Source organism: Argiope bruennichi, chromosome 3 (genome assembly GCF_947563725.1).
Source record: "Argiope bruennichi chromosome 3, qqArgBrue1.1, whole genome shotgun sequence".
NCBI classification, from domain to species: domain Eukaryota; kingdom Metazoa; phylum Arthropoda; class Arachnida; order Araneae; family Araneidae; genus Argiope; species Argiope bruennichi.
The window spans coordinates 54,291,088-54,319,005 of NC_079153.1; the positions used below are offsets into that span (position 1 = coordinate 54,291,088).

A 27,918-nucleotide genomic window follows, 5' to 3' on the forward strand; every position below is an offset into this window, starting at 1 on the left:
AATTATTTATAAATTAAAAAGTATGAAATAAATCTTTAAAATCAATAGAGCAATTCAAATCTAATGTGCTCAAATTTTTTAAAGAGTGTGAGGATTTATAGTAAATTAATTATACTAAAAAGAATTTAATATTTAACAATTTATATTCTCAGTACGAAAGTAAACAATTTTAACACGTGAGAAATGCACAGTAAAACTTTAAAATAATCAATACAATTCAATTCTAATGTGCTCAAAGCTTTTAAAAGAGAAAATTGAATTCATTGTACATCATTTTTTTTTTTTTAGTTTTTTGAAATATTAGCGTCCCGTTTTAAAGAAACACTAGGGATACTTTGGGACGGACCTCGTCATTTTGAACCGCGGTCAGATGACGAGGCCAACACCAGGGCTAACATTCCCTTCTCCCAGCTTTCACACCACACCAGAGGGAGGACGTTATGCCCCGACGGATTTAGCGTACACCAAACCCGCTTAAACGACGCTTCCTCGGTGGAATCGGGTCCTGAACTTGAAACCCTTCGGTTCCTAAGCCATGGCCTCCGGTTTCCACCAAGTCACCGCAGCCCCTTCATAGTATATCAATGAGATCCTCTAGGAAATAGGGGAAAGCCTTAAAAAGTTATAAGGAATGTAAAGTATATATTATGTAAATAAGAACAACTTTGTACAACGCTAATTTTTATTTCGCATCGTCCAAAACAGATTCGAAATGAAAATTATATATTAACTTTCTTTCAAAGTGAAATTCAAGAGATAGGATTAATTAAATTCGATTGCATGTGAATGAAATAACAATAAATAGTGTATTATCTAAAAAATATAGAGATAAATGTTAAAAAGTGCATATTATAAGTTATATTTTCTCAAAACTTAATTACTTTCACACTTCGAAGACTTTGAAAAATGTCTTATTTTTGAGAAAATTATATAAAATTCCAAATAAGGAATTTCAATCAGTACACTCTAAAACAAATTTGAGTAAATTGGATTTTTTAAAATTTGTTAAAACAGTCAAACGTCTGCTTTAGATGAGAAAATTCAAAATTTTAATGAAACGTATATTATTAAATAAAGATTAAATTTTGAATGAAATGAGAAACACAGAGTCTTCTTCAAAACTTAATTTTAAATGAAACCAATAAAAATTGAGTAAAAAAGTTAGAAAGCATGCTATTTCAAAAAATTTTAAGCACTTTTTTTAATTCATTCTGTTTTAAAGATTTGTAAATACACATATATTGCAATGGATACTCATAACAATTCTAACACAAAAGTCAATAATTTATTTTTAAAAGATTTAATAAATCACGCTTAACTATAATTTTATTTCCTTTGCAATCCATCCAAAGAGATATTCAACTCTATTAAACAATTCTGATTAATTTTTAAATATTCTTAGAAAATAATTTTTATTTTTATTCTTATTTTTTTCCCTTTATTGTCATATAAAACTCCAGTTTAGAAAAAAAACGGATATTAATTTGTAATTCAACCTAAAGATTAATTTTGTAGAAATATTTTTGTGTGCAAACACTGTATTTTGTAAGAAGCGGTATTTTTCTAATTTAAAATCGAATTGAGAATCATATTGTAAATCGAAACATAAAATGCTATTTTTATTTTTATTTTTAACAGGAATTTTTGTCATACTTTTTGTAATTTTTTAGAAAAATAAAGACATCTGAACTATTTCAAGGTATTTAAATATAAAAAAAGCATCATTTTGAGAAAGAGTCATTAAAAACATATTTATTCCTTTAAGCCGATTAAATTTTCATTTTATTTAGTAATACATTTTATATTATTTTAGTTGCATGTAAGCATCTATTTTTGGAGATGAAATGTTAAAACAGAATTTTTTGTTGTTTATTGTTTCGGTCAATTTCTATTAAAATAAAAATTCGCCGACACTTTAAAAAAGTACATAAATTTAACTTTTATGAAAAATACCATGATACCTTTGTAAAAACTGTATTAAAGCTATTTGTTCTAAATAAGACAATAAAAATTTTAGATACTTTATTAAGATGATATTGCATATTTTTTTTAAAAAATTTCCTTTCCTAGAGTGAACAAAAATGAATTAAAAAAACGATTAGGGTTTTTTTTTATTCTTATAAGGGAAAAAAACACTTTTTAGCACATGATTAATTGCAATATGTCAGACAAATCCTCACTAAATGAATGCGGAACCCTTTTGAACTTCAGTAAGAGTCATTAAAATCATTCATTACTAAAATCTATTTCGAAAAGTTTCAGCAATAGCACGTGACTTATCCAGCGAGCAAATGCACTTTCTCTAGATAGCACGCGCGAAGAAAAAATTAATTTACCATGCTATGTGGTCTGTTACACATAGATTCCTAAACGTTGATAAATCTTAATATATATAAATTACGTGTCACGTTGTTTGTCCGCGATGGACTCCTAAACTACTCAACCGATTTTAATCAAATTTGCACACCGTGTGCAGTTTGATCTAACTTAAAAGATAGGATAACCTTTTTTTGAATTTTTAATTAGAATTTTAATTATTAATTAAAAACTAACTTTCCCGCCAAAAAGATCTTTTCATTTTCCCCACCGCCAAATGAGTTAGTTTCCAACTAACTCATTTGGCGGTTTTTTCCCAACAGTCATGAGGCTAGGCTTAAAATTTTTCGGCTGATTATTTGAAACGATTCTATTTATTTTCTTAATGTTTGATGCATTTAAAATTAAAAATTGTTAATTAATCGATCTTTCGGATTCATTCTTAAGTACTTTTGAATTAAAATAAAACAGAATAAAGGAAATTAAAAATGTCTAATCTGCATAGCGTTACCCCAACTGGCGTAGAAAAACTCACGCATTTGCGTTCCGTAACTGGCGTTGAAAATTCACGCATGCGCATTGTGTTCTGATTGTTGACATGACAACCATTATCAACGGATGATTTAAATTATTTTTAGGTTAGTTGCATGTTTTTGTAATTAAATTGTATTTATGTTAGTTATATATTTTTTGTATACGCTTATAGTTTTAAGTACATCGTTTTTTAAGTAGTTTTTTTTAACCTGTTTTCAACCGATTATTTTAAACGATTCGTTTTATTTCCTTAGTGTTTGATGCATTTAAAATTAAACATTGTTAATTAATCGTTCTGGTCATGATAAATCTGAGAATATTTTGTTGAAAAATTCTTGAAATATTACATAAATTAGGAAATATATTCTTTAGTTCCCATAAAGTTTAAACGCTCAGTGACTGTTTTCAGTAATCATATTCCAAAAAAATACTTTGTTTCAGTAAAAAATATTATTATATTAATTGAAGATTAATCCTTTCCACTTTAATTTGAAGTATAAATTCTTCGGGAACTAACAGAAAATTAGAGAGATACATATTACGTTATGACTGAAGGCGTTTATAATATTATGAGTGAATTATATATCAAAATTTGAAGTTTTAAAATATTTTGATGAAGAAGCTATTAAAGTAGGAATTGCATAAAATATTTAATTATTAAAATTTAAACGAACATTAAGATTGGCGAACCGGCTGGTCGCTAAAGGCGGCTAGTAACTAAATAAATATGGATAAAAATGTATGAAAATCATTCTCACAGATATTACCAAAGCTTGTAGTTGCTAATTCATACTAAAAAATAACTCATAATTTATTCACAATTTTTTTCGCGATTTTTTTTTCATTATTTTTACTCCTCACAATGTTATAAATCTATATGTCTTCAAGGAAATAATATTTCATTTTTGTGTTTGTTGTGCACTTCCAAACCAGAAAAATCAGAAAACTTTCTTTCTTTCTATATATGTTCTTGGTAAAGGCGTGAAACATCTCTTTGTGCAGAATGTCTTGTTAGGATTGGAAATATAAGAAATATAAACACTTGTTTAAATTTATGACTCCCTAGGTTTACTTGGTGATTTTTAGATTTTTATCAAGATCGCCAAGCTCCATTACATATAAGATACTAAGATTTCGCCAAGGTGATTTTCCTTCTCAGGTTTACTTGGCAATTTTTAGATTACGCCAAAATCGTTAAGCTCCATTACACGTAAGATGCCTACATACAAGGTAGCCAACGATGGTTTGCATTTTTGGCGATTTATTAAGGGGGTCATTAATATAAACAAACATCTAAATATATTTTAATATTCTATCCTTTCTCATAAAACTAGAAAGTTTTCCTAATAAGGGAAGTTGCTTATTTATCTTAGAAGCTTCCCACTTTCCCACCGCTTTTTTGCAAAGCTTGAAAAAAACGATGCAATTGAAAATTTAAGATACATCAAAACGAATAGTAGAGAAATTTTTTAAAGAGAAGAAACTTTCTTTATATTTCTTATAGGTATAAAAAAAGCATTTATTGGATTTATAGATGTACTTAACAATCCCATCCATGTAAAAATACTTGATTATACAAAAGAACCATTGTCTAAAAGACGTATAAATTAGAATAGATATTTTATGCTTTGCCTGAGTACTCTGTGGCTGAATTCCTTGTACTGCAGATAATACATACATTGTATATTGTATATAATTGCCGGAATGTATATTGTATTGAAAGCATGGTATGTAATTATTGACTTATGTTACAGTATTCCATATAATATGTGAATTATATGCATTGACGGTATAATACATACCAAATCCTCTATTGTATACTTTGAAAATACCTAAATAGCATTGTTATGCTTTACTAAACTATATTGCTATTTTAAACTTTGTAATGAGATTTTCTATTCAAAAAAATGCATAAAGTTTAAAGGTCAAATAGCTGGAATACAAAACGAGAAAATTCATAAAGAAAAAGAAAAAAGTACTAATGTGATTTTCAACAGCTGGAATATAAGTCGGATTTTTCCTTTCATAAAATGATTTGGACATGCTCAATTTTCTTTTTTATTAATTTGAAAAAATATCAATCAAAATTTACATCAAACATGACAGCTTAAGATTTGTTCCAACTAATTTAAAAATTGTAACATATCACATTATTAATTAATAACTTTTGTTTTTTTAATTTCCTATTAGTACGTGCATACATGTACTTTTACATTTTATTCACTTTAAAAAGGCTTTTATTGAGAAAAATTGGTACAACATATATCAATAAAAATATTTTCCATCGTTTTCTACAAATTTTTCCCATCTTCGCCCAATAAGCAATTGATTGAATTCAAAATTTTTTTGGTCCTCCAGGCCGTTTTTTGTTATGGACATCGAAATCATCACTCTTAAATCGTCGAAACCAAAACCGACAATTGAGATATGACGGAGCAGTATCACCATAAGTTTCTAAAAAAGTCTGATGAGCTTCGGCAGCAGATTTCTTCAAATCAAACAAAAATAAAGCAATGAATATCGAAAATGCAGCAATACTAACTCAGTAATACTAAATGGAAAACTTTGAAAATGATAACAATAAAGTAATAATAAATTGTTAAAACCCAAAACCATTGTCATTTATATAGATACTTCGCATGTTTAGCAATAGATGTCGCTGATTAAAATACATGCAAGCACCTAATATTATCTATTTTAATAAAATGCACTTTGCTGTTCTTATTTATCTATTTTGAAATACAAGCACACGACTAAACAATCCCTGTGGTCTTTTGCAGCAAAACCGAAGAGCTTATCGTCATGATCGTGAAAGCCCGGAACCTGATAGCATTCGAATCTTCGGCCGCCAAAGTGGACAGCTACATCCGCGTCAGCTTGATGCCGGACGAGACCTCCATCATGCAGACAGCGGTAATTAATTCATCTGTCCAGTTGTGTTGACCATTTGATTCTTTCTCTGATGCAGGACTATGTTCTTAATCTCTGACATTATTGAAGATTGTAATCTTGTTTATTGTATCGTAGTCTGTATATATATATTTCAGTCTTTCAGAAAGGAATTCGTTCATATATTTAAAACTACATTCCCCCTTATTTCTTTATTCGTGTTTTTTCATTGATAATTTGATGTTGCTTTCGAAATCTTTTGAGACATTTTAGCATTTGATATTTTAAATATTTTGTTAATGATGTATAATTCTTTCCATAATGTTCCAAGATTTTGTGAAAAATTTTCTCATGCTTTTTACATTGTTCATCTGTTCGTTATAACATAACCCTTCTTTGCATGAGATGTAAATTTCTATCATAATATTTAGTGGTTAAAAAATTGTACTCAAAATAGGTGTAGTACTGTAAATTGGTTGTTGCTGGTAACTCTTTTCACGTCTATTGCGTAATAAGGAACGTTGCTGTCTAAAAAAAATCAAATGTCACCATCATTATGGAACTTGTCATTCCTGTGTTTGTTCTAATTGGAAGAAACGTCCGATTTCTTGAATATTTTTTATAACTAATATGAGATGTTTTTTGCTAATAAAAGTGATAATAAGGGGAAAAATTTCGGAAAGAGGGACAATGAATATTTTGTACTAAGCTCAACAAGTAAATTTGCATCATCATGGATATTTCCATCATAATGTTTATACTATTATTTATCTACACAAATCTGTTGGAATCTTGTGGAATAAGATAATTTTTTTTCTCTTTCTTTACATTGTAGCTGCATCGTGATAACAGCAGTCCGGTGTATAATGAGAGATTTGTCTTTGCCGCTCCAAAAAATACACTTCAAGACAGAACTCTGAAATGCATCGCTTTCACTTGCGACAAATCAAGCAACACAATCCTCGGGCAAGCTGAACTCAAGCTCTCCAGTATCGATCTTAAAGACTCAGTTTACAATGCTTGGCTCCCACTAATAGACACAAGGAAAGTAAGTATTCAAATAATTCTATTGCCTTGCAAGTTGAGATAAACAGTCCTAGAAATTTCAATCTGATTAAAATTAAGTTGCTGTTATTGCTTTTTTAAATCCTAATTACTTTAAAATTTTAAATTAAGAAGATATTACATATCTAAGAATCTACATATTTTTAGAAATGAATGTAATTTTTTTTCATATAATTTGTAGTTTCAGACGATAGCAGCCAATACATGCAACAAAGTACAAGGGTACGTCAAAAATTATTCATCCATTTATTTTTGAATAGTCAATAAACAAAGCTAGAGATTGAATATAGATGTCATTTCTTTCAAGTCAGCAGATTTTGAGATAGGTTTAGTCCAGTGATCCACAAGTTTCTATATTCTTTGAAAAAAGAATTTTGGTTCAAAATCAGACTTTTAAGATGTAATGTTTTTCATATCCTGTTTTTGGAAAGGCGACGTTCACACATTGCAGCATTTGGGGGTGGAGTATTGTGTGAGAGGCCTCTCATAAATCGTGGATCATACAACAGCATCCAATTACTTTTCAACATAACAAATAGAAAAGACACTATTATGATCAACCTTCGCTCACTTAGCCATAATATTGTAAACTTACAAATGTGGCCACTTCTTCAATGTCTCTTGGTCAGAGGAAATGGACGATATTCCTCATTATTCCTGCTGGGTGCATACTGCTAGCATAAAAGTCTTGTTTACTTTTCAACATAACAAATAGAAAAGACACTATTATGATCAACCTTCGCTCACTTAGCCATAATATTGTAAACTTACAGATGTGGTCACTTCTTCATGTCTCTAAATCAGAGGAAATGGACGATAACCCTCATTATTCCTGCTAGGTGCATACTGCTAACATAAAAATCGTGTTTACTTTTCAACATAACAAATAGAAAAGACACTATTATGATCAACCTTCGCTCACTTAGCCATAATATTGTAAACTTACAAACGTGGCCACTTCTTCAATGTCTCTTAATCAGAGGAAATGGACGATATCCCTCATTATTCCTTCAGGGTGCATACTGCTAGCATAAAAATCTTGTTTACTTTTCAACATAACAAAAAGAAAAGACACTATAAGGATCACCCTTCGCTCACTTAGCCATAATATTGTAAACTTACAGATGTGGTCACTTCTTCATGTCTCTTAATCAGATGAAATGGACGATATCCCTCATTATTCCTGCAGGGTGCATACTTCTAGTACAATAGTCTTGTTTACTTTTCAATATAACAAATAGAAAAGACAATATTTGATTAAACTTCTCTCACTTGTCATAATATTATAAATTTTACTCATACGTCGCCACTTCTTCAATTGCTCTTAATCAGAAGAAATACATGATTTTTCACTACTCCTTCAATTAATTAGTGCCTTTAATTTAGTAATAACTAATCCTCCATAATAATCACGGAATATTTTCTGTTAAAAATTTTAATTAATTTCAATGAAGTAGGATAGCATAATTTTTGAGTAAGTTTTAAGATAATCTAAAACAAAACAAAACAGTTCATTAAATTTTAGTGGGTATCAAAATTTATTATCATATCAAAGCTTTAATTTAATTAAATATTTAACAAACATGTTATTCTCAACATTTTAATTCCATCTTTGTCGCTAATAATATAATTAATATAATTTTAAGAACAGTAAAGCAATATACATTTATTTGTTGGAGAAAATTAATTTAGTTAATTTTTTTTATTTAATCTTGATATAATCTCTTAAAAAATTTCTTTAAATATCGTCGCAAAATGAACTTAAATTATTAAAATGAATGGATTTGATACAAATGAATTCATAATTTGGAATTTGTTTATTCAATTATAACATAATTCTATCAAATTAATATTTATTTTATATTTCCGATCATAAAGCAACTTTTTCTAAAATATCTGAAAGGTTTAAAATGCATTGATGTAAAAACGGAATGTAAATTTATTGCAGAATGTATATTTTCAATTTTGTAGTCTTATTAGTGCTTTCATAAAAAGAAATAAAAACTGTTTTTTCGAAATGAAAGTATATTTATAATATATTCAAATATCTTTCATGAATATACAAGTCTAAACTGCAGAATTCCCATTCCTTCCAATATATAAAGACAATTATTAGTTTATTTTATTTTGCACTCAATATTTAAATTCATCAATAATCTTTTATTATTCTTTTAATTTTGCATCTTCAAAGCATCGCAGGAATATAAAACCTCTGCTTGTAGAAAAAAAAAACTATAAGAATACTACATTGCATTTCCAAACAGTACCGATTTTTAATGCTGTGCATGTGCAATGTATATGTATATTTTTCCTGATTAATAAGTGTTCGAATATTCGTTCTTTGTGTGTATGTGGTGTGTTTTAGTGCTCTACAGACCTAACCGTTAGACCTACAGCTACCAAATTTGGTATTCGGCCTCAACAAATCCTGTCGATACTGATTCGTTCAGTGTTAGCGGAATGGTCGGCTGTACAGAAGAAAAAAAAGCTACCAAATTCGGCATAGATATATCTTGGAGAGTAAAGATATGCATCTCGGAACAATTTTTAGAAATTTAGAAGAATTTTAGCTAATTAAAAAAAATGTTTTCCGCAGTTACTTCCGAAAATATAATTGCACAAACATAAACTTTGCATCTTTTCGAATTTTTTAAAAAAAGTATTTTTAAAAATACTAATTTTATATCGGAGCAAATTTTTTTCTGAATGTCAGCTATTTTTCAAAAATGTTTTTTTTATCTAATTAGATTATATTATTGCTCTGAAATTTAAACTATATTTGGGGCTTCTTCAAATACTTGATCACGTGATTTTCTTCCATTGTTTAAAGTTAAAAATATGATTATATCTAATAGCTGTACAGTTTACAAGACGAATAAAAAGTTAAGTACAATACTATGAAGTTTAGAAAACAGATGGACCACAGATTTTTAAAAAAGCCATAATGTCATAGGACTGGTGTTAGTTAGAAAGGTTCATGTACATAATGAATAGAACATATGTAAGACAATTAAAATAACACGACTTTAATATCTGACGAAGACTTGTTAGGAAATTTCGGCATTAAGTTTCGAAATTCCAAATTCTTTTGTCTCCCATACTTTATTCTAAAATAATGCAATGCATTTTGAACCTGCTATTGTGCGTCATTAGTATGAGTAAATCACTTCACTTGACATTAAACATATTTCTATTTAATCGGTATCGTATCTGACATTTATTTTACCCAGTAACCGTAGCTAATATGCAAATATAAGAATTAAGACATGATATAAATACGTGCCATTATGTATGTAATGTTGGTCCGGTGTTGCTTTCCGGTCCTGAAATGACATGCTGTGTATTTATAAGTTTTTCCATCATATCTGTAAATAGTTCATCATGTGTTTAATTTTATTTCCTCTTAATAAATTGTGTTTCAATTAAACCTTTCCTTTTGTCGGACCCAATCTTTGGAGACTTTTTATTTGTCCTCATTTCCACTGTAGTACTCTAATATCAAACGGCTGAATCCCCAGCCGTTATATAAGATATCACTTTAACAAGACATGAACATAAAATTATATTTAACTAAAATTAAATATAACTTGAATCTCTGACAAACCAATTGGTCGCTAAAGTCGATTAGTACGAAATATAAATGTAATAAATTTGGTGTAGTATTGTTATATATAATTTGGCACTAAGCATTAATAATTATTTAATGTCGAGTCGATTTTTGTTTACTATCCACATGTGAATCTCAAATTAACAGAATAATATACTTGGATGTATTTATAATTATTTGGTTTAATAATTAAGAAACTGTAATAAAGGAATCAATAATAGAGATTTAGAAAGTTTCTTTTCTAGTGAGTTATAGTTAATCATATTAAGGATCATATGATGTCTGATCTAAGAGTCATAAGATTTTTGATAAAAATAACGCTGTATATTTCAGGGATAATGAGTTATCTAATTAAACAAGGGAGGAAATTTGAGCTTGCAGGATTTAAGAATCATTAAAGATACGAATACATATTTTGTCATCTAGATTTGAATTTAATTTGCAATCTAGACTAATGTTATTAGCATCTATTAACATTTAAAGTCTACGCATTTAAACTTTCATTAGCCGCTTCAGCCAAAAACTGACATATCCTTCAAAGAAAATTTAATGATACTAATTAAATTTGCATATCAAAAAGAATTCCTTGACTATTCCATTACGTTACCACCAGTCTGCAGAAAAGACTACGTTTGTCAGCAGGGAAATCGTTAAAGACGTAGTAAAAATAAATAATTTGCATCTTGGGTGAAGATTTCGATGTTTCTCACTGGCCCTTTTTCTAAAAATAACCCCAGCGTTAATAGATTTCCAGTTAATGCAAATTATTCGTAGCCCTCAATCAACGACCGTGCGAGTGAAAACAGCATTAAAGCTGCTTTTCAAGTTTTCCATTAGCGATAACATAATAACGTTTTCTTGACAGTTTTCTCTTTTGGGCATAAAGCGGCTGCCCATTTTAGACAAAAAGCAAGTCCTGCATTTTTTTTAATTGAGTCCATGTTTGCAATATTAAATTCCGGAAAAATTTTAATTTTTTAACTATGTTGGGTAAGTAAAAAATGTAGAAGAAAAGATTTTTTTATAAATTAAAAAAATCCTTTTTAAACCGAAAGTTCCATTACTTTCAAAATTACTCTTAGATATGACCTTCCTTTGTTCAAATCTACTATCAAGCATCTTCCTTTCTTTTTTTTCTGATAATTTAAATTATTCACGAATTCAATCCAATTTTATATATGCTTTATAATTCCTGCCAAATTAATATGCATTTTAAAAAACCTTTTGTTTTAGTTTTACAGCAACTTTATGATAGCCTCAAAAGAAATTCCATTTATCTCATTAATATTTAATTATTAATTTACCTTTTTATTAATTAATTCAATCTACTCAATAATTTAACAATTTAATTAATTATTTTAACTATTAACTATTTAAGTTATTTCTATGCATGAACATTAAACCTTTTCCTTTATTTTTTCTGATGATTAAAAGTTATTCATCACTGCTATATAATTTTATATATGAATCTGCATCAAAATAAGCTTTGTGTTTTAGAAATATATTAAATTTACGACAGCCTCAAAAATAATTCTATTGGCATCGCATTAATATTTAATTTATTTCTGTATTTATTAATTCATCTTAATCAATGATTTAATTATTTAAGCGAAAAAAATTTCTATATGGATAAGGCAAAAACATGGATGTCGAATCCACAAATTATAGAGATCACAGGAAAATAATTTATAATTATATATTTCTTTTCGGAACATTTGACAAAAATCTCAGTTTAAGTTTTGATTCATCACATGTATGAAAATTCTTTTAATTTTTAAAGTAATTAAATTGATACGTCTTCTTAAAATATAAATTCTTGGTAAAAATAAATTTTAATATTCAAAAACTCAATATATTGGGGTTTTTTTCCTAATTAGATAACTATCAAAGAAACCTCATTAAATTCTTGGACATATTGGCCATGTAAAAAAATAATATTATTTAAGTTTGGTGTCATTTCTATTCAATAATCATCAAAATAAGAAAACAGCTTTGACAATTTGAACAATCCAAATTTCCACCGGATTCTTATCTCTAACGAATTAGCAGTGTATTTTCAAAATATTCTAAAAGATGAGCATTTAAGTTTTGAAACATACTGTTTACTAAGCAGCCTATTTTGCCATCTAGACTATCTATATTGTTACGAATCTATAATCCAATTTCTTTACATAAACAGACTTATTATAAAAAAGAGAGATTTAGAAGATTTTTAATGGGTGCTGACTGGACGATTCAGTGATCCCTGAGCGTGACGACGAACTTGGCAGCAATTTGGTGATTTGGCGACAAAAATAAGTTTCCAGAAAAATGCAAGGATTATGACTCTAACTGTATTCGAAATCGAGATCTTATTACAATAATTCCCCTGGTGAATTCTATGCGATGCAACTTTCTTTCGGGAGACTATATAAATGGAGGCATTCACATAAGTAAAAATTCTCATTTTGGAGTTAGAAACTGCAATCCCTGAGGGCTGTAATACAATTAGCAATCTCGTGTAATAAGCGATTTGCTGTCTTCTTGTGTTGTTAATGTTTACAAGTGTTGTTCTTTCCAACATCTTGGTTGTTTTTGTTCCTTTTGTTCCATGTTTTCTGGAATATTCGTAGAATAAAGCATAATTTTCCATTATTTAGCGTGTTTAATTTTTTCTACCGTACATGAACTGAACAATATAGGTAACAATATTTAGTGAATCAATGACAATCATATTTTCAGCCACTTTTCATCAGATTTAAAAGTTTTCACATTTAAATTTTCATTAATGATGTTCTCCAAAAACTAACAAGTATCCCAATGACAAATTAATAAAGCTAATTAAATATGCTCATCAAAAATATTCACTGTCAATTTTATTATGAAATTACCTCTTCTTAATGAAAATGCTATTTTATGTAGTCGTAAAGAAGGAAAGGCGATAAAGGGTTTAAAAATAAAAAGTTTGCGCCTTGATGAAAATCCCAACAGACTTTGAGACGTTCCCAAAATAAACCCAACACTAATAGATTTCCGGTTCATGCAAATGACTAGCAAGCTTCAATGAACGACTTCAACATACCACCTTTGGAATGGAAAATAACATAAAAGCTTTTCAAGTTTTCCATTAGAGATAACACAATAACGTTTCCTTGGCAATTTTTGTTTTTAGGCATTAGGATGCGTCCCGTCTTAGATAAAAGTTATGTGGTGTAGAGTGTTTTTGTAATTGTTTCATTACCTGAGATACCAAATAAATGTTTGTGAGAGAAAGATATTTTATAAAAATGTAATGGCTTAGCAAAAGTTTTAAGTCAGGCGTATTCGTAAATGTGAGCAATTTCTTTAAATTAAAACAACTTTTGTATGAAACCTAGAAGAAGACCTATTTGATGAAATTTGTATAAAAGCATATTATCAGCATATTATTGATCAACAAGTAGCACAATCGCCATTAGATGCTTAGCTTCGTTGTTTTATTCGCTATCATTTATTTTGAGTCAATATTTTTTAGCATTTGTGGATTTTAAAAGTGATAGTGTAATGTTACTTTATTGTCAAATAAATGTCTGTGTGTGAAAGATATTTTACAAAAACATGAATGGCTCAGCAAAAGTTTAAAGTCAGCCATATTTGTAAATTTAAGCAATTTCTTTAAACTGAAACCACTTTTGTTTGAAAGTTATTTGAGAAAGGGGCTTATTTTTATGAAATTTGAATAAAAACATGTTATTTATCTGTTACTGATCAACATCTATCAACAAAAAGCATAATAGCCATTAGATGCTTGGTTTGTTACCGCCAGTTTTATTTTCAGTTAATAATTTAAGCTTTTGTGGATTTTAAAAATGACAATGTAATGCTACTTTAAAATATCAAAAAAAAAATTCTTTAGTACTATTTTAATGTTTAACTAGTCTTTTAAGTAAAAAAAAAAGTACTTGTTAAATTAATAATAATTAAAGCATAGAATTGGATAATAACTTTTAATGTATCACTTTTAATGTTTTAATGTAACTTAATTCACTTTTACTGCAATGTAGTTGAGAAAGCATACTATTTGAAAACAGATGTAATTTTATGAAAATTAACTTCATATTTTAAATACAGCAAGTTGTTACTCGATATAATTATGAAGTTTGACTTGATAAAATTATTAACAGTAAGTACCAAAAAATTAATTCAGCCATCAATAGACATTCGTAATGTTCTTATAAACTTGGTAAAACTATTAAGAGATAAACTTGATAAAATTATTAAGTTAACATCAAATATTAAAAAAATTGATTCAGCTATCGACAAACATTCTTTACGTTCCATAAGTGAGTATTCAATTTATTTAAATTTTTGTCTTAAAATACTTTTACTTCTTAGAGAGGCACAGTAAATATTCATTTTTTTAAATTTTAGCTATGTTTATTGACTATTGTAAAATATAAAATATTTATTGACTTCCGAATAAAATTAAATTATTTTTTCAGAAGTCAATAAAAGCAGCTATTACATGAAATGCTTTAACAAAACGGCCTTTACTCTCTTATTTATATTTCCAAATTGTTCTTATTTGTCGTATTTGCACTTATATGCATTTCCAAAGTAGCTAAAATATAATTTTAAAAAAATTATAGAATTTTTCTTTAGAATGAATTTAGAAGCCCATTTCATCAACTAGATCGTCTGTATTGTTGGTCATAAATAGTGATGCTATGCTACTTTTAGTTTTTTACAAAATCTTCACATTTGAAATTTTATTTATTGTTTACCGACAAATACTATAAAGGAAATTTCGTAAAGCGAATTAATCAAACTTCAATAGCAATTCGATTTCGCTATTTCAACCTTTTCTAAAAAGTCTATCAATTTTAGCAGTTTATATAAGCAACAACATTAAAAACGTAACACAACAGAAACAATTAATTTGCATCTTGGGTGAAGAATTTAACATTTTTTTTATTCTTTTTTTTTTTTTTTTTTTTTTTTTGCTCTGAAATGATTTCTAAAAATACTCCCATCCTTCGATAAATGGCTATTCCACCTTTGCGAAAGAAAATAATATAAAAGCTTTTCAATTTTTCCATTAGCGAAAACATGTGATTAGCGTTTTCATGACAGGTTTAGCTTTAGAACAGAAAACCGTTTAACCTTTGAGATAAAAAGCACGAACTGGTTGTTTTTTTTTCTCATTTAATTGATTCGTCAGATGTGAGCAAATATCAAACGCTTCCAAAAACTTTCACGGGTGAAAGACATTTGGCAAAAACGTGTCGGCCAATATAAACATAAATTTATTTGTGAACTTCAAAAAGCTTTTCCAAGTTGAAAGCATTTTCAGATTCATGTTTGAATCAGAGTTTTCCGCGTTAAAAATTGCTCGCAAAGCAAATAGATCAATGATCATTTCGCTCGGGGAGTATTTGCGCAATATAGTATTCTACAAATAGTAAACCTGCATTTAATGAATCACTATTCGTTTCAGCGAATTTTTTAATAATTTCTTTCTTTAGCCTTTCGTCTGGAAAAAAAACTATCTGAAGAATTTCTTGTATTTAATAAATATGGCATAATGTTCATTTTAACTTCCTGAAATGCAATATGATAATTAATTGAAACGGTATCAGGGGAGGGGATACGGATATATTGTATCGTAATCTTGAGTATTTCTCTATTTACCTCCTAGAAATGTTGGATCTTCATTTTGAATGACAAAAAATATATGTTTGATTCTTGAATATACTATATATATATATATCTATACTTATATATAAAGCTTAATGTGTGTGTGTGTGTTGGCGCTCTACAGAAAAGACCATTTGACCTACAGCTACCAAATTTGGTACATGTATACCTTAGAGGTCGGAAATGTGCACCTGGGATCCCTGTTTTTTAAATTTATAATTAGAATTTTAATTATTAATTAAAAACTAACTTTCCTGCCAAAAAAAATCTTTTCATTTTCCCCAACGCCAAATGAGTAAGGCTTCAGGTTTTTCCCCCACAATAATGAGGCTAGGGTTAAAATTTTTCGGCCGATTATTTCAAACGATTCTGTTAATTTTTTTATGTTAATTATGCATTTAAAATTAACCATTGTTAATTAATCGATCTTTCAGATTCATTCTGAAGTACTTTTGAATTAAAATAACACCGAATAAAGGAAATTAAAAATGTCTAATCTGCATAGCGTTACCCCAACTGGCGTTGAAAATTCACGCATGCGTATTGTGTTCTGATTGTTGACAATATTATCAACGGATGATTCTTGATTTAAATTATTTTTAGGTTAGTAGCATGTTTTTGTAATTAAATTGTATTTATGTTAGTTACATATTTTTTGTATATGCTTATAGTTTTAAGTACAGCGTTTTTTAAGTAGTTTTTTAAAACCTGTTTTATACCGATTATTTTAAAAGATTCGTTTTATTTTCTTAGTGTTTGATGCATTTAAATTTAAACATTGTTAATTAATCGATCTGCTCATGATGAATCTGAGAAAATTTTGTTGACAAATTCTTGAGATATTACATAAATTAAGAAAGATATTCTTTAGTGCCGATAAAGTTTAAACGCTCAGTGACTCTGTTATCAGTAATCATAATATAAAAAAAATGCTTTGTTTCAGTGAAAATTATTATTATATTAATTGCAGATTAATTCTTTCCACTTTAATTTAAAGCATAAATTCTACTGGAGCTAACAGAAAATTAGAGAGATACATATTACGTTATGACTGAAGGCCTTTATAATACTATGAGTGAATTATATGACTATCAAAATTTAAAGTTTAAAACTATTTTAATGAAGAATCTATTAAAGTAGGAATTGCGTAAAATATTTAATTATTAAAATTTAAACGAACATTAAGATTAGCGAACCGACTGGTCGCCAAAGGCGGCTAGTATAAAATAAACTTTATGAAGTAAACCTTTTCAGTTATGAAATTCCCACATTGGCATTTGTTGCTTAGACAGCAAGTTCTTATTTCAATTGTATCGGCTTCTTTATATGTGCCGTTTATTTTGAAAATGGGGCAAGTCCATTTTTTGTTATTGGGAGATATTTAAAGGTTTACATTTCAATAAATTTAAAAATATTGGTAAGTATTAATAGATATATTTTTTGTATTTTGTGGTACCAGATAATGTAAGTTTATAATCCAATAGTATTTACAGTGCCGACTAAAAAAAAAGAATTTTAATATAACTATATGGACTTGCCTCACTTTTAAAATTAATGAATTATTGTAGACATTCATTTAATTGGGAAATATTTCTGTCACATCGGTCTGTTTTTTTTAATAATAAAAACAAAATGCTACTCAAAAATTTACAATTATTTATTCATTTGATAAAAAGTGAAATAAAACAAAGAATATTCTTGTAGAAAATATAACATAACAAAAAACAATCCAATTTTATTAAGAATTTCAATGAAATTATACATTTTCAATTTATACATAGGTATAATTAAAATGAATTTTATTCAAGGTTTAACATTTTAAAATGTCCATGGTGAACAGGAATTATATATAGTAATAAATCCATCCCTTCCTTGCATTTTTCAGATGTAATAGATCTCCTTTTTTTCATACATAAAAGATAATTTTATATTTCTGAAATCACTTGGTCTTCCACGTTGTGAGGGCAAATCGATAATTTTAAATTCCGCATCTCGTTCTATCGAAGTTTTGTAGAGCATTTTGTATGGTGCATCCTTTGTAAATCTGATTCAGCATATGAGCCATTTATTTTGAAAGTGGGGTCAAGTCCATTTTTGAAAAAAATGGAGATAATGGTAGTATAGATAAAACTTGTTATGATATTTTTTATGCGTAAACAATTTTTAAAAAAAATCAGATTCTAGTATTTTGGAGATGGAAGTTTTAGCTCTTCATAATATTAAAAATCTGTTTATTTTGAAAGTGGTGCAAGTCCATCTTAGATTGAAATTATTTCTGACTGAATATATTACGGCAAAATTCAGCTCCTGTTGCTGTATGGTGAAGCAAATGTGGCCGTTTGATATCATGTCTGGAATCTAGGGTGTTTCTATCTATCTATCTTTCATAATAAAAATCGGTGTTTGTACAGTGTTTCATGAATAATAAAAAGTGTATCTTAATTTTGTGTTTCGTTAATAATACAGCCTCATGTGTGCATCTCTGATCAGATCTGCATCTAATTAGGCCCGCATCAGATATGCAAAAAAAAAAAATAGAACTGCATCCAGTTACGCCCGCATCTAAATGCATCTATATATATAACTATACCTGAATCAGATTTGCATCCTATTAGGCCCGCATAAGAACTGCATCTAATTGCATCTGCATCTGCATCTGCATCTGCATCTGCATCTATTTAGACTGTAAATAACTAGATATATTCAAATCTGCATCTAACAAGGCCCGCGTCAGTTCTGCATCAAATTAGATCCGCTTCAAAATACAACTGCATCTAATTAGACCTGAATCAAATCTGCATCTAATTAGATGTGTATCTAATTAGGACCGCATCAGACTTGCCTCAGATTAGAACTGCATGTAAATAGATCTAATTAAACTCGTATCATATCTGCATCACAATTAGATCCGCTTCTGAATAGAACTGCATCTAATTAGGCCAGCATGAAATCTACATCAAATTAGACCAGCATCAAGCCTGCATTAGGCATGCATCAGATTTACATGTAATCAGATACATATCTAAACAGATCTGCATCATATTTGAACGGTACCTAATTAGCTCCGCATCAAAACAGAACTGAATCTAATAAGGCCTCTATGTGGTCTGCATCTAATCTGATCCGTATCTAAATAGATCTGACTCAGGTGTGCATCAAATTAGACCCCCTTCAGACCTGCATCTAATTAGGACGGCTTCAGACCCGAATCTAATAAGGCTCGTCTCTAAATAGAACTTCATCTAATTACATCTGAATTAGGTATGCATCTAATTAGAACTGAATCTAATTAGGCCCGAATCTGAATCAGATTTGCATCTAAATAGAACGCATCTAGTCAGCATCTAATTACGCCCCTATCAGATTTATATCTAATTAGATCCATATCTAATCCCGCATCAGATCTCCATTAAATTACACCCACTTCGAAATACAACTGCATCTAATTAGATCTGAATCAGGTCTGTATCTAATTAGGCCTGCATCAGACATGCATCTAATTAGATCTCCATCAAATTTGAACTGTATGTAACTAAATCTAATTAGCTCCGCATCAGATGTGAATTTAATTAGAACTGCATCTAATTAAGCCTGCAGCAAGTCTGCATCTCATCTATATGTGGTCTGCATCTAATATGATCCATATATAAATAGATCTGAATAAGGTATGCCTCTAATTAGACCCGCACCAGACCTGTATCTAATTAGGCCCGAGCCCAAACAGGTCTGCATCTAATTAGATCCGCATCTAAATAGAACTGCATCTAGTTAGATCCGAATCAGATCTGCATCTTATTAGAATTGCATCTAATTAGAACTGCATGTGACTGGATCTATTTAGATTTGCATCTAATTAGGCCTGCATGAGACCTGAATCTAAGTAGAATTGCATACAACTTGATATAATTAGATCTGCATCTTATTAGCCCGCATCAGATCTATCATTTAATTAGATCCGCATCTACTTTGGCCTGCATCTATTCTGCATCTAATTAGGGCCCCATCAGATTCACATATAATTAGATTCATATCTAAATCTGCATCAGGTTTGCACTAATTAGATCGGAATCAGGTCTGCATCTAATTAGGCCAACATCACTCCTCCATCTAATTAAGCGCACATGAGATCCACATCTAAATACAACTGCATCTTATTAGGACCGCATCTAAATAGAGCTATATATATAATTATATCTGAATAAGATCTGCATCTTATTAGTCCCGCATAATAACTGCATCCAATTGCATCTGCATCTATTTAGAGCTGTAAATAACTGGATTATTTACAGCTGGGGCCTATTAGATGCAGAGCTTAAATCTGCATCTAATAGGCCCCACATCATATCTGCATCTAGTTAGATTTGCATCTAAATAGAGCTGCATCTAATTAGATCCGTATCTAATAAGGACCGCATCAGATCTGCATATGATTATAACTGCGTGTAAATAGATCTAATTAGACTCGCATCATATCTGCATCACAATTAGATCCGCTTCTGAATAGAACTGCATCTAATTAGGCCAACATGAAATCTGCGACAAATTAGACCAGCATCAAGTCTGCATTAGGCATGCATCAGATCTACATCTAATCAGATACATATCTAAACAGATCTGCATCAGGCCTGCATTAGACATGCATCTGATTAGATCTGCATCAAATTTGAACTGTACCTATTTAGCTCCGCATCAAAGTAGAACTGCATCTAATTAGGCCTGTAAATGGTCTGCATCTAATTTGAACATTACCTAATTAGCTCCGCATCAAATTTGAACTGTACCTATTTAGCTCCGCATCAAAGTAGAACTGCATCTAATTAGGCCTGTAAATGGTCTGCATCTAATTTGAACATTACCTAATTAGCTCCGCATCAGAACAGAACTGCATCTAATTAGGCCTCTATGTGGTCTGCATCTAATTTGATCCATATCTAAATAGATCAGCATAAGGCGTGCATCAAATTAGGCCCTCATCAGACCTGCATCTAATTAGGACGGCATCAGACCCGAATCTAATAAGGCCCGTCTCTAAATAAAACTTCATCTAATTACATCTGAATAAGGTATGCATCTAATTAGACCTGCATCTAAATAGAACTGAATCTAATTAGGCCCGAACCCAATCAGATCTGAATAAGGTTTTGCATCAAATTACATCCGCATCTAAATAGAAGGCATTAGGTCTGCATCTAATTAGGCCCCTATCAGACTTACATCTAATTAGAGACATATCTAATCTGCATCACGTTTGTATCTAATTAGATCGGAATCAGGTCTGCATCTAATTAAGCGCGAATGAGATCCGCATCTAAATACAACTGCATCTTAATAAGACCGCCTCTTAATAGATCTATATCTAATTATATCTGAATCAGATCTGCATCTTATTCGACCCGCATAAGAACTGCATCCAATTGCATCTGCATCTATTTAGAGCTGTAAATAACTAGATATATTCAAATCTGCATTTAATAAGGAACACATAATATCTGCATCTAATTAGATCCGCATCTAACTAGAGCTGCCTCTAATTAGACCTGAATCAGATCTGTATCTAATTAGGACAGCATCTGATTAGAACTGAATGTAAATAAATCTAATTAGACTCGCATGATATCTGCATCACAATTAGATCTGTTTCCGAATAGAACTACATCAAGTTAAGCAAGCATGAAATCTGCAACAAATTAGACCAGCATCAAGTCTGCATTAGGCATGCATCAGATCTACATCTAATCAGATACATATCTAAACAGATCTGCAACAGGCCTGCATTAGACATGCATCTGATTAGATCTGCATCAAATTTGAACTGTACCTAATTAGCTCCGCATCAAAATAAAACTGCATCTAATTAGGCCTCTATGTGGTCTGAATCCAATTTGATCCATATCTAAATAGATCTGCATCAGGTTTGCATCTAATTAGACTCTCATCAGACCTGCATCTAATTAGGACGGCATCAGACCCGAATCTAATAAGGCCCATCTCTAAATAGAACTGCATCTAATTACATTTGAATCTGGTATGCATCTAATTAGACACGCATCAGACCTGCATCTAAACAGAACTGAATATAATTTGGCCCGAACCTAATCAGATCTGAATCTGGTCTGCATCTAATTAGAACCGCATCTAGTCTGCATCTAATTAGGCCCCTATCAGATTTACATCTAATTAGATCCATATCTAAATCTGCATCACGTTTGTATCTAATTAGATCGGAATCAGGTCTGCATCTAATTAGGCCAGCATCAGTCCTGCATATAAGTAAGCGCTAATGAGATCCGCATCTGAATACAACTGCATCTTAATAGGACCGTATCTAAATAGATCTATACCTAATTATATCTGAATCAGGTCTGCATCTTATTAGGCCCGTATCAGAAATGCATCTATTTAGACCTGCATGTAACTAGATATATTTAAATCTGCATCTAATAAGGCCCGCATCAGATCTTCATCAAATTACACCCACTTCTAAATACAACTTCATCTAATTAGATCTGATTCAGGTCTGTATCTAATTAGTCCTGCATCAGACATGCATGTAATTAGATCTCCATCAAATTTGAACTGTATGTAACTAAATCTAATTAGCTCCGCATCAGATGTGCACCTGATTAAGCCTGCAGCAAGTCTGCATCTTATTTGGCCTCTATGTGGTCTGCATCTAATATGATCCATATATAAATATATCTGAATCAGGTATGCATCTAATTGGATCCGCATCTAAATAGAACCGCATCTAGTTAGATCCGAATCAGATCTGTATCTTATTAGAATTGCATCTAAAAAGAACTGCATGTAACTAGATCTATTTAGATTTGCATCTAATTACGCCTGCATGAGATCTGCATCTAAGTAGAATTGCATTGATTAATTTTATAACTTGATCTAATTAGATCTGCATCTTATTAGTTCGCATCAGATCTATCATTTAATTAGATCCACATCTACTTTGGTCTGCATCTATTCTGCATCTAATTAGGGCCCCATCAGATTTACATCTAATTAGATTCATATCTAAATCTGCATCAGGTTTGCATCTAATTAGATCGGAATCAGGTCTGCATCTAATTAGACCAAAATCAGTCTTGCATCTTATTAAGCGCGCATGAGATCTACATCTAAATACAACTGCATCTAATTAAGCGCGCATGAGATCTACATCTAAATACAATTGTATCTTATTAGGACCGCATCTAAATATATCTATATATATATATCTGAATCGGATCTGCATCTTATTAGGACCACATAAGAACTGCATCTAATTACATTTGCATCTATTTACAGCTGTAAATAACTAGATATATTCAAATCTGCATCTAATAAGGCCCACATCATATTTGCATCTAATTAGATCCGCATCTAAATAGAGCTGTAAATAACTAGATATATTCAAATCTGCATCTAATAAGGTCCACATCATATCTGCATCTAATTAGATCCGCATCTAATTAGATCCGCATCTAAATAGAGCTGTAAATAACTAGATATATTCAAATCTGCATCTAATAAGGCCCACATCATATCTGATTCTAATTAGATCCGCATCTAAATAGAGCTGCATCTAATTAGGCTTGAATCAAGTCTCCATCTAATTATGTCTGCATCTAATAAGATCCATATGATCAGTTTATTTTGGAAGTGGGGCAAGTCCTTTTTTGAAATAAAATTTAGATAATATTCGTTTTAGATAAAACTTCTTATGATATTTTTTATGCGTAAACAATATAAAAAAAAAAAATCAGATTCTAGTATTTTGGAAATGGAAGTTTTAGCTCTTCATATTATTAATATTTTTAATATAATATTATTAATTAATATAATTATTAATATAATATTCTTAATAATATTATTATTATTGTAACACAAAATTAAGATATACTTTTTATGATTTATGAAAACCACCGATTTTCATTATCAAAGATAGATAGAGAGAAACACCCTAGATTTCAGACATGATATCAAACGGCCACATTTGCTTCACCATACAGCAACTGGAGCTAAATTTTGCCGCAATATATTCGGTCAGAAATAATTTCAATCTAAGATGGACTTGCACGACTTTCAAAATAAACAGATTTTCAATACTGTTAAGAGCTAAAACTTCCTTCTCCAAAATACTAGAATCGGATTTTTTTTTTTTTTTTTTTTTGCTTTTAATTGTTTATGCATAAAAAATATCATAAGAAGTTTTATTTATACTCTCATTATCTCCATTTTTCTCAAAAATGGACTTGCCCCATTTTCAAAATAAACGGCTCATATGCAAACAAAATATCCATTTATGTTTTATCGTAAGCAAAGAGAAAGTACTATTCATAACCAGCGGGAGTTGTCTCGCTAAAACGTTCTTGCAAACTCTCTAATAAAGGTGTTACCCCTGAGAATGCCTTGCATGGCATTGACGTACAATACTAGGAAATATTCATCTTTGGCGTGTATTTGGCATTTTTTTCTGAATCTATCATGTGATCTTTGGCGAGATTTTGGCGAATTTCAGGCATACAGTTAATTTCCGAAAACCGAATTTGCCTTATGCGTTTTTCCCAACCAATTACAAAAAAAAAAAAAAAAATGACACAATACTATGATTATAATTACAAAATTACATTTGATATTTGATTTATATGACACTGTGTTTTTGAGTTAACGAGTTTATACGTTTTTAAAATGACAGACCGAGAGATGCGTTTTTGAGTTAACGAGTTTATACGCTTTTAAAAAGACAGACCCAGAGATGGTAAATTCCTTGTCGGATTTGGCTCAAAATTTGATAATTGTTTACACTATAGATGTTAAATCTGTGTATCGAATTTTATCCATTTAATTATGTTTGCCTTGTAGTTATTGTGTTCATTTATATTCAAACAGACGGACAGACAGAATTACTTTGAACGGATTTTGAACAAAATTTGATAAAAATCTACACATTTGATGCATCATATAACAAATTTCATTCGTCTAGATCAAAACGTTTCCGAGATATCTTTGTCACAGGACATTTTCCAAAAATGTGTTTGTCACAGGACATTTTCAAAAAAAAAAAAAAAAAAAAAAGAGAGAGAGAAAGGTCTAAAACGCGGAGATTCGTCAAAATCTCGAGTTCGAATTTTTTTTTTTTATGATTATTTTACTTTCACTATATTACACAAAGAAGAAAGTAAAAGAATGTGAACGCGATATTTTGACGAATCTCCACATTTCATGCCTCCAAGAGTCCAAAAAGCAAATTTTTGTAATTGAGTTTATCTGTCTGAAATTGTGTGAATCGTATCTGTTTAGAATTGTGTTTTGAATTTGTTAAGTTGGGTGTGATTAAAAAAGGTTTTCGATCATCACGCTTAGGAATTTTTGGAACTTTAAAACACTTCGAGATCGACGGAAGAAATTTAGTACATGGTCTTGATTTTTATTTATTTAACAAATTTATATATTTCTGTCAAATTTTGAATGAAATCCATTTCGAAGAAGTCTGACTACCTAAATATAAGTGAGCACGATATTTACAAAACTTAAAGAGAGCTAATTAAACAAAATGGATGCAAGGATTTAGAATCTAAAGAGTAGATCTGCAGCAAATTTTGAACCCTATCCATCAAAGAGTTGATCATCTGTCCATCTATATTTTTGCATGCATGTAAGAGCAATAACTCAAAACTTTAAAAATGTGAATAAATAAAATTTACAATGAGATCTTGCTACCAACGACCTCGCTCTCAGTTCACAATTTTTTTACAGATGAAAGTAAGAAAAGCGCCAGAGAAAATTTCGGGAAAACCACTTCCCCGGTTCAATTCACAACACTTAACTTTTTTTTTTTTTTTCAGACAGCCTGAGGTACACCACTTGCATTGATTTACGATACTCTAAAGTCTGCCTCTTTCCGTCTTGTAAATCAATAATATCTTATTCGTTGACTAGTTATATCAAATGTCCAATTAATGTACAATTAACTATTATTTTATATTAACATTTTACTGCCATAGCAGGACTGTTTTCACAAAACTTGAAACTATTATTACACCATAGCAACACTTATATAATTGTAAGTATTAAGTGCCGGCGTCCTGGCATAGGGGTAGCGCGTATTCCCCGTAATCTGGGCGCCCTGGGTTCGATTCCCGGTTTAGGCAGGATTGTTGTTCTATCTGTGAGATGCGTGAATGTGCCCTCCTGTAAAAAGGGGTTGTGCAAGCGAATGTGATGCGTGAGTAGCTAAGACGTACTCTTAGCGCTAGTTAGCGTTACTAAAATAAGAGAGGCTCCCTTGGCTTGTCCATGGCAAGTGCTATTAGATGCAACAACAACAAGTATTAAGTAAAAAAGACTTTCAAGCGTTAAATCTCAACTTAATTATATCAAATTCTACATTTGGAAAGTTAATGCTTGAAGAATTACTGTTTCATTCATTACTATGTTTTTAAATTTAATTAAATCTTTTAGCATCAGTTCTTTTTAAGCATGTTAATTTCAGTGTACTTTATTTTAAACAAAAAAAATTAATGCTTATTTAATATATTTATTAAATAAATATTTAATAGAATAGTCTTGAATAGAATAGCCAATACATGATTCCCGTTCCAATACAACACAAAACACACAATTATAACAGCAAAAAGTTTTAATCAAAAAAGTCTATTATTCTATAAGTATTCGTTTAGACATCGTCTCTTTCTCTGATACATTTAATACGATACTGAATTCTCTTACTTCCCAAAGACATCACAAACTTTGTCTTTAACCAACAAAAAATAGTTAATCCCCTTCCGATATATAGTATAAGTGACAGTGCCAACGGCACGAAAGTATGGCTGTCAAGATCGCCATATTTGCTCATTTTCCTCGTTCTCTTTCAGAAGCCCATTGGCTGCGGTGAGCTGTTGTTTTCTTTGAGTTATCTCCCCACTGCTGAGCGGTTGACAGTTGTCCTGGTGAAGGCTAGGAGCCTTGTGTGGACAGATGGTAAAGAAACGGCAGGTAAATACTTTTTATCTGTCTGTCTGTTACATAAATTTTTTGTAAGCAACTGTGCCTTTTTTCCGAAATAATAAATCCCTGTCGAAATTTTGCTTGCTTTGATTTATTCATATAGTTAATTTTTTTCCTCTTTTTTTTTTTTTTGCAATTAACCCAATTTTCTCATAAGCAAAATATACACGGAATTTTCCAGGACAATATTTGTTTCTTAACCAATTTTTGTTCCTTTCTTTCTCTGAAATTAATCCATTCGCACCAGAAGCGCATATATGCGTAGAATTTTTTTGAATATTATTTGCTTCCTAGCCAAATTTTGTTCTTTTCTTTTTACATTAACCCATTTATATCCCAAGCGCATATATGAGAAGAATTTCCCAGGACATTATTTATTTTCTGGCCAATTTTTGTTCTTTTTTTTCTAAAATTAATCTATTTGAATCATAAGCGCATATATGCGTGAAATTTCCCTGGACATTATTTGTTTCCTCGGCCAATTTTTGTTCCTTTTTTCTCAGAAATTAACCCTTATCGTGGCAAGATTGCTTTTTTGAAGAAAAGCAAAAAGAATGTATATAGGTAGCTTATTTTATATTTTATATATTTTTTAAAATATTTTTTTATATTTTATATTTTTATATTTTTTATATTTTATATTTTTTAAATATTTTGTATTTTTATATTTTTTATATTTTATATTTTTTAAATATTTTTTATATTTTATATTTTTATATTTTTTATATATTTTTATTTTATAGTGGTAGTATATTTTTATAAAGTTTTATGGTATACTATACAAAATGAACATAAGGGTTAATCCATTCGCATCATAAGAGCATAAATGCGAAGAATTTTTCAGGACATTA

At 29.9% G+C, this 27,918-nt stretch overlaps 1 protein-coding gene across 1 annotated transcript in view; it reads left to right on the forward strand.

Annotated features, from left to right (window-relative positions):
• The window catches only part of LOC129963842 (synaptotagmin-12-like), a 131,669-nt gene that overhangs the window by 96,724 nt on the left and 7,027 nt on the right, over positions 1–27,918 (forward strand). Inside the window, exons 5-7 of the mRNA XM_056078417.1 lie at positions 5,631–5,763; positions 6,575–6,787; positions 26,935–27,055. Coding sequence (XP_055934392.1) covers positions 5,631–5,763; positions 6,575–6,787; positions 26,935–27,055 — 467 coding nt within the window. The remainder of the gene's footprint in view (positions 1–5,630; positions 5,764–6,574; positions 6,788–26,934; positions 27,056–27,918) is intronic.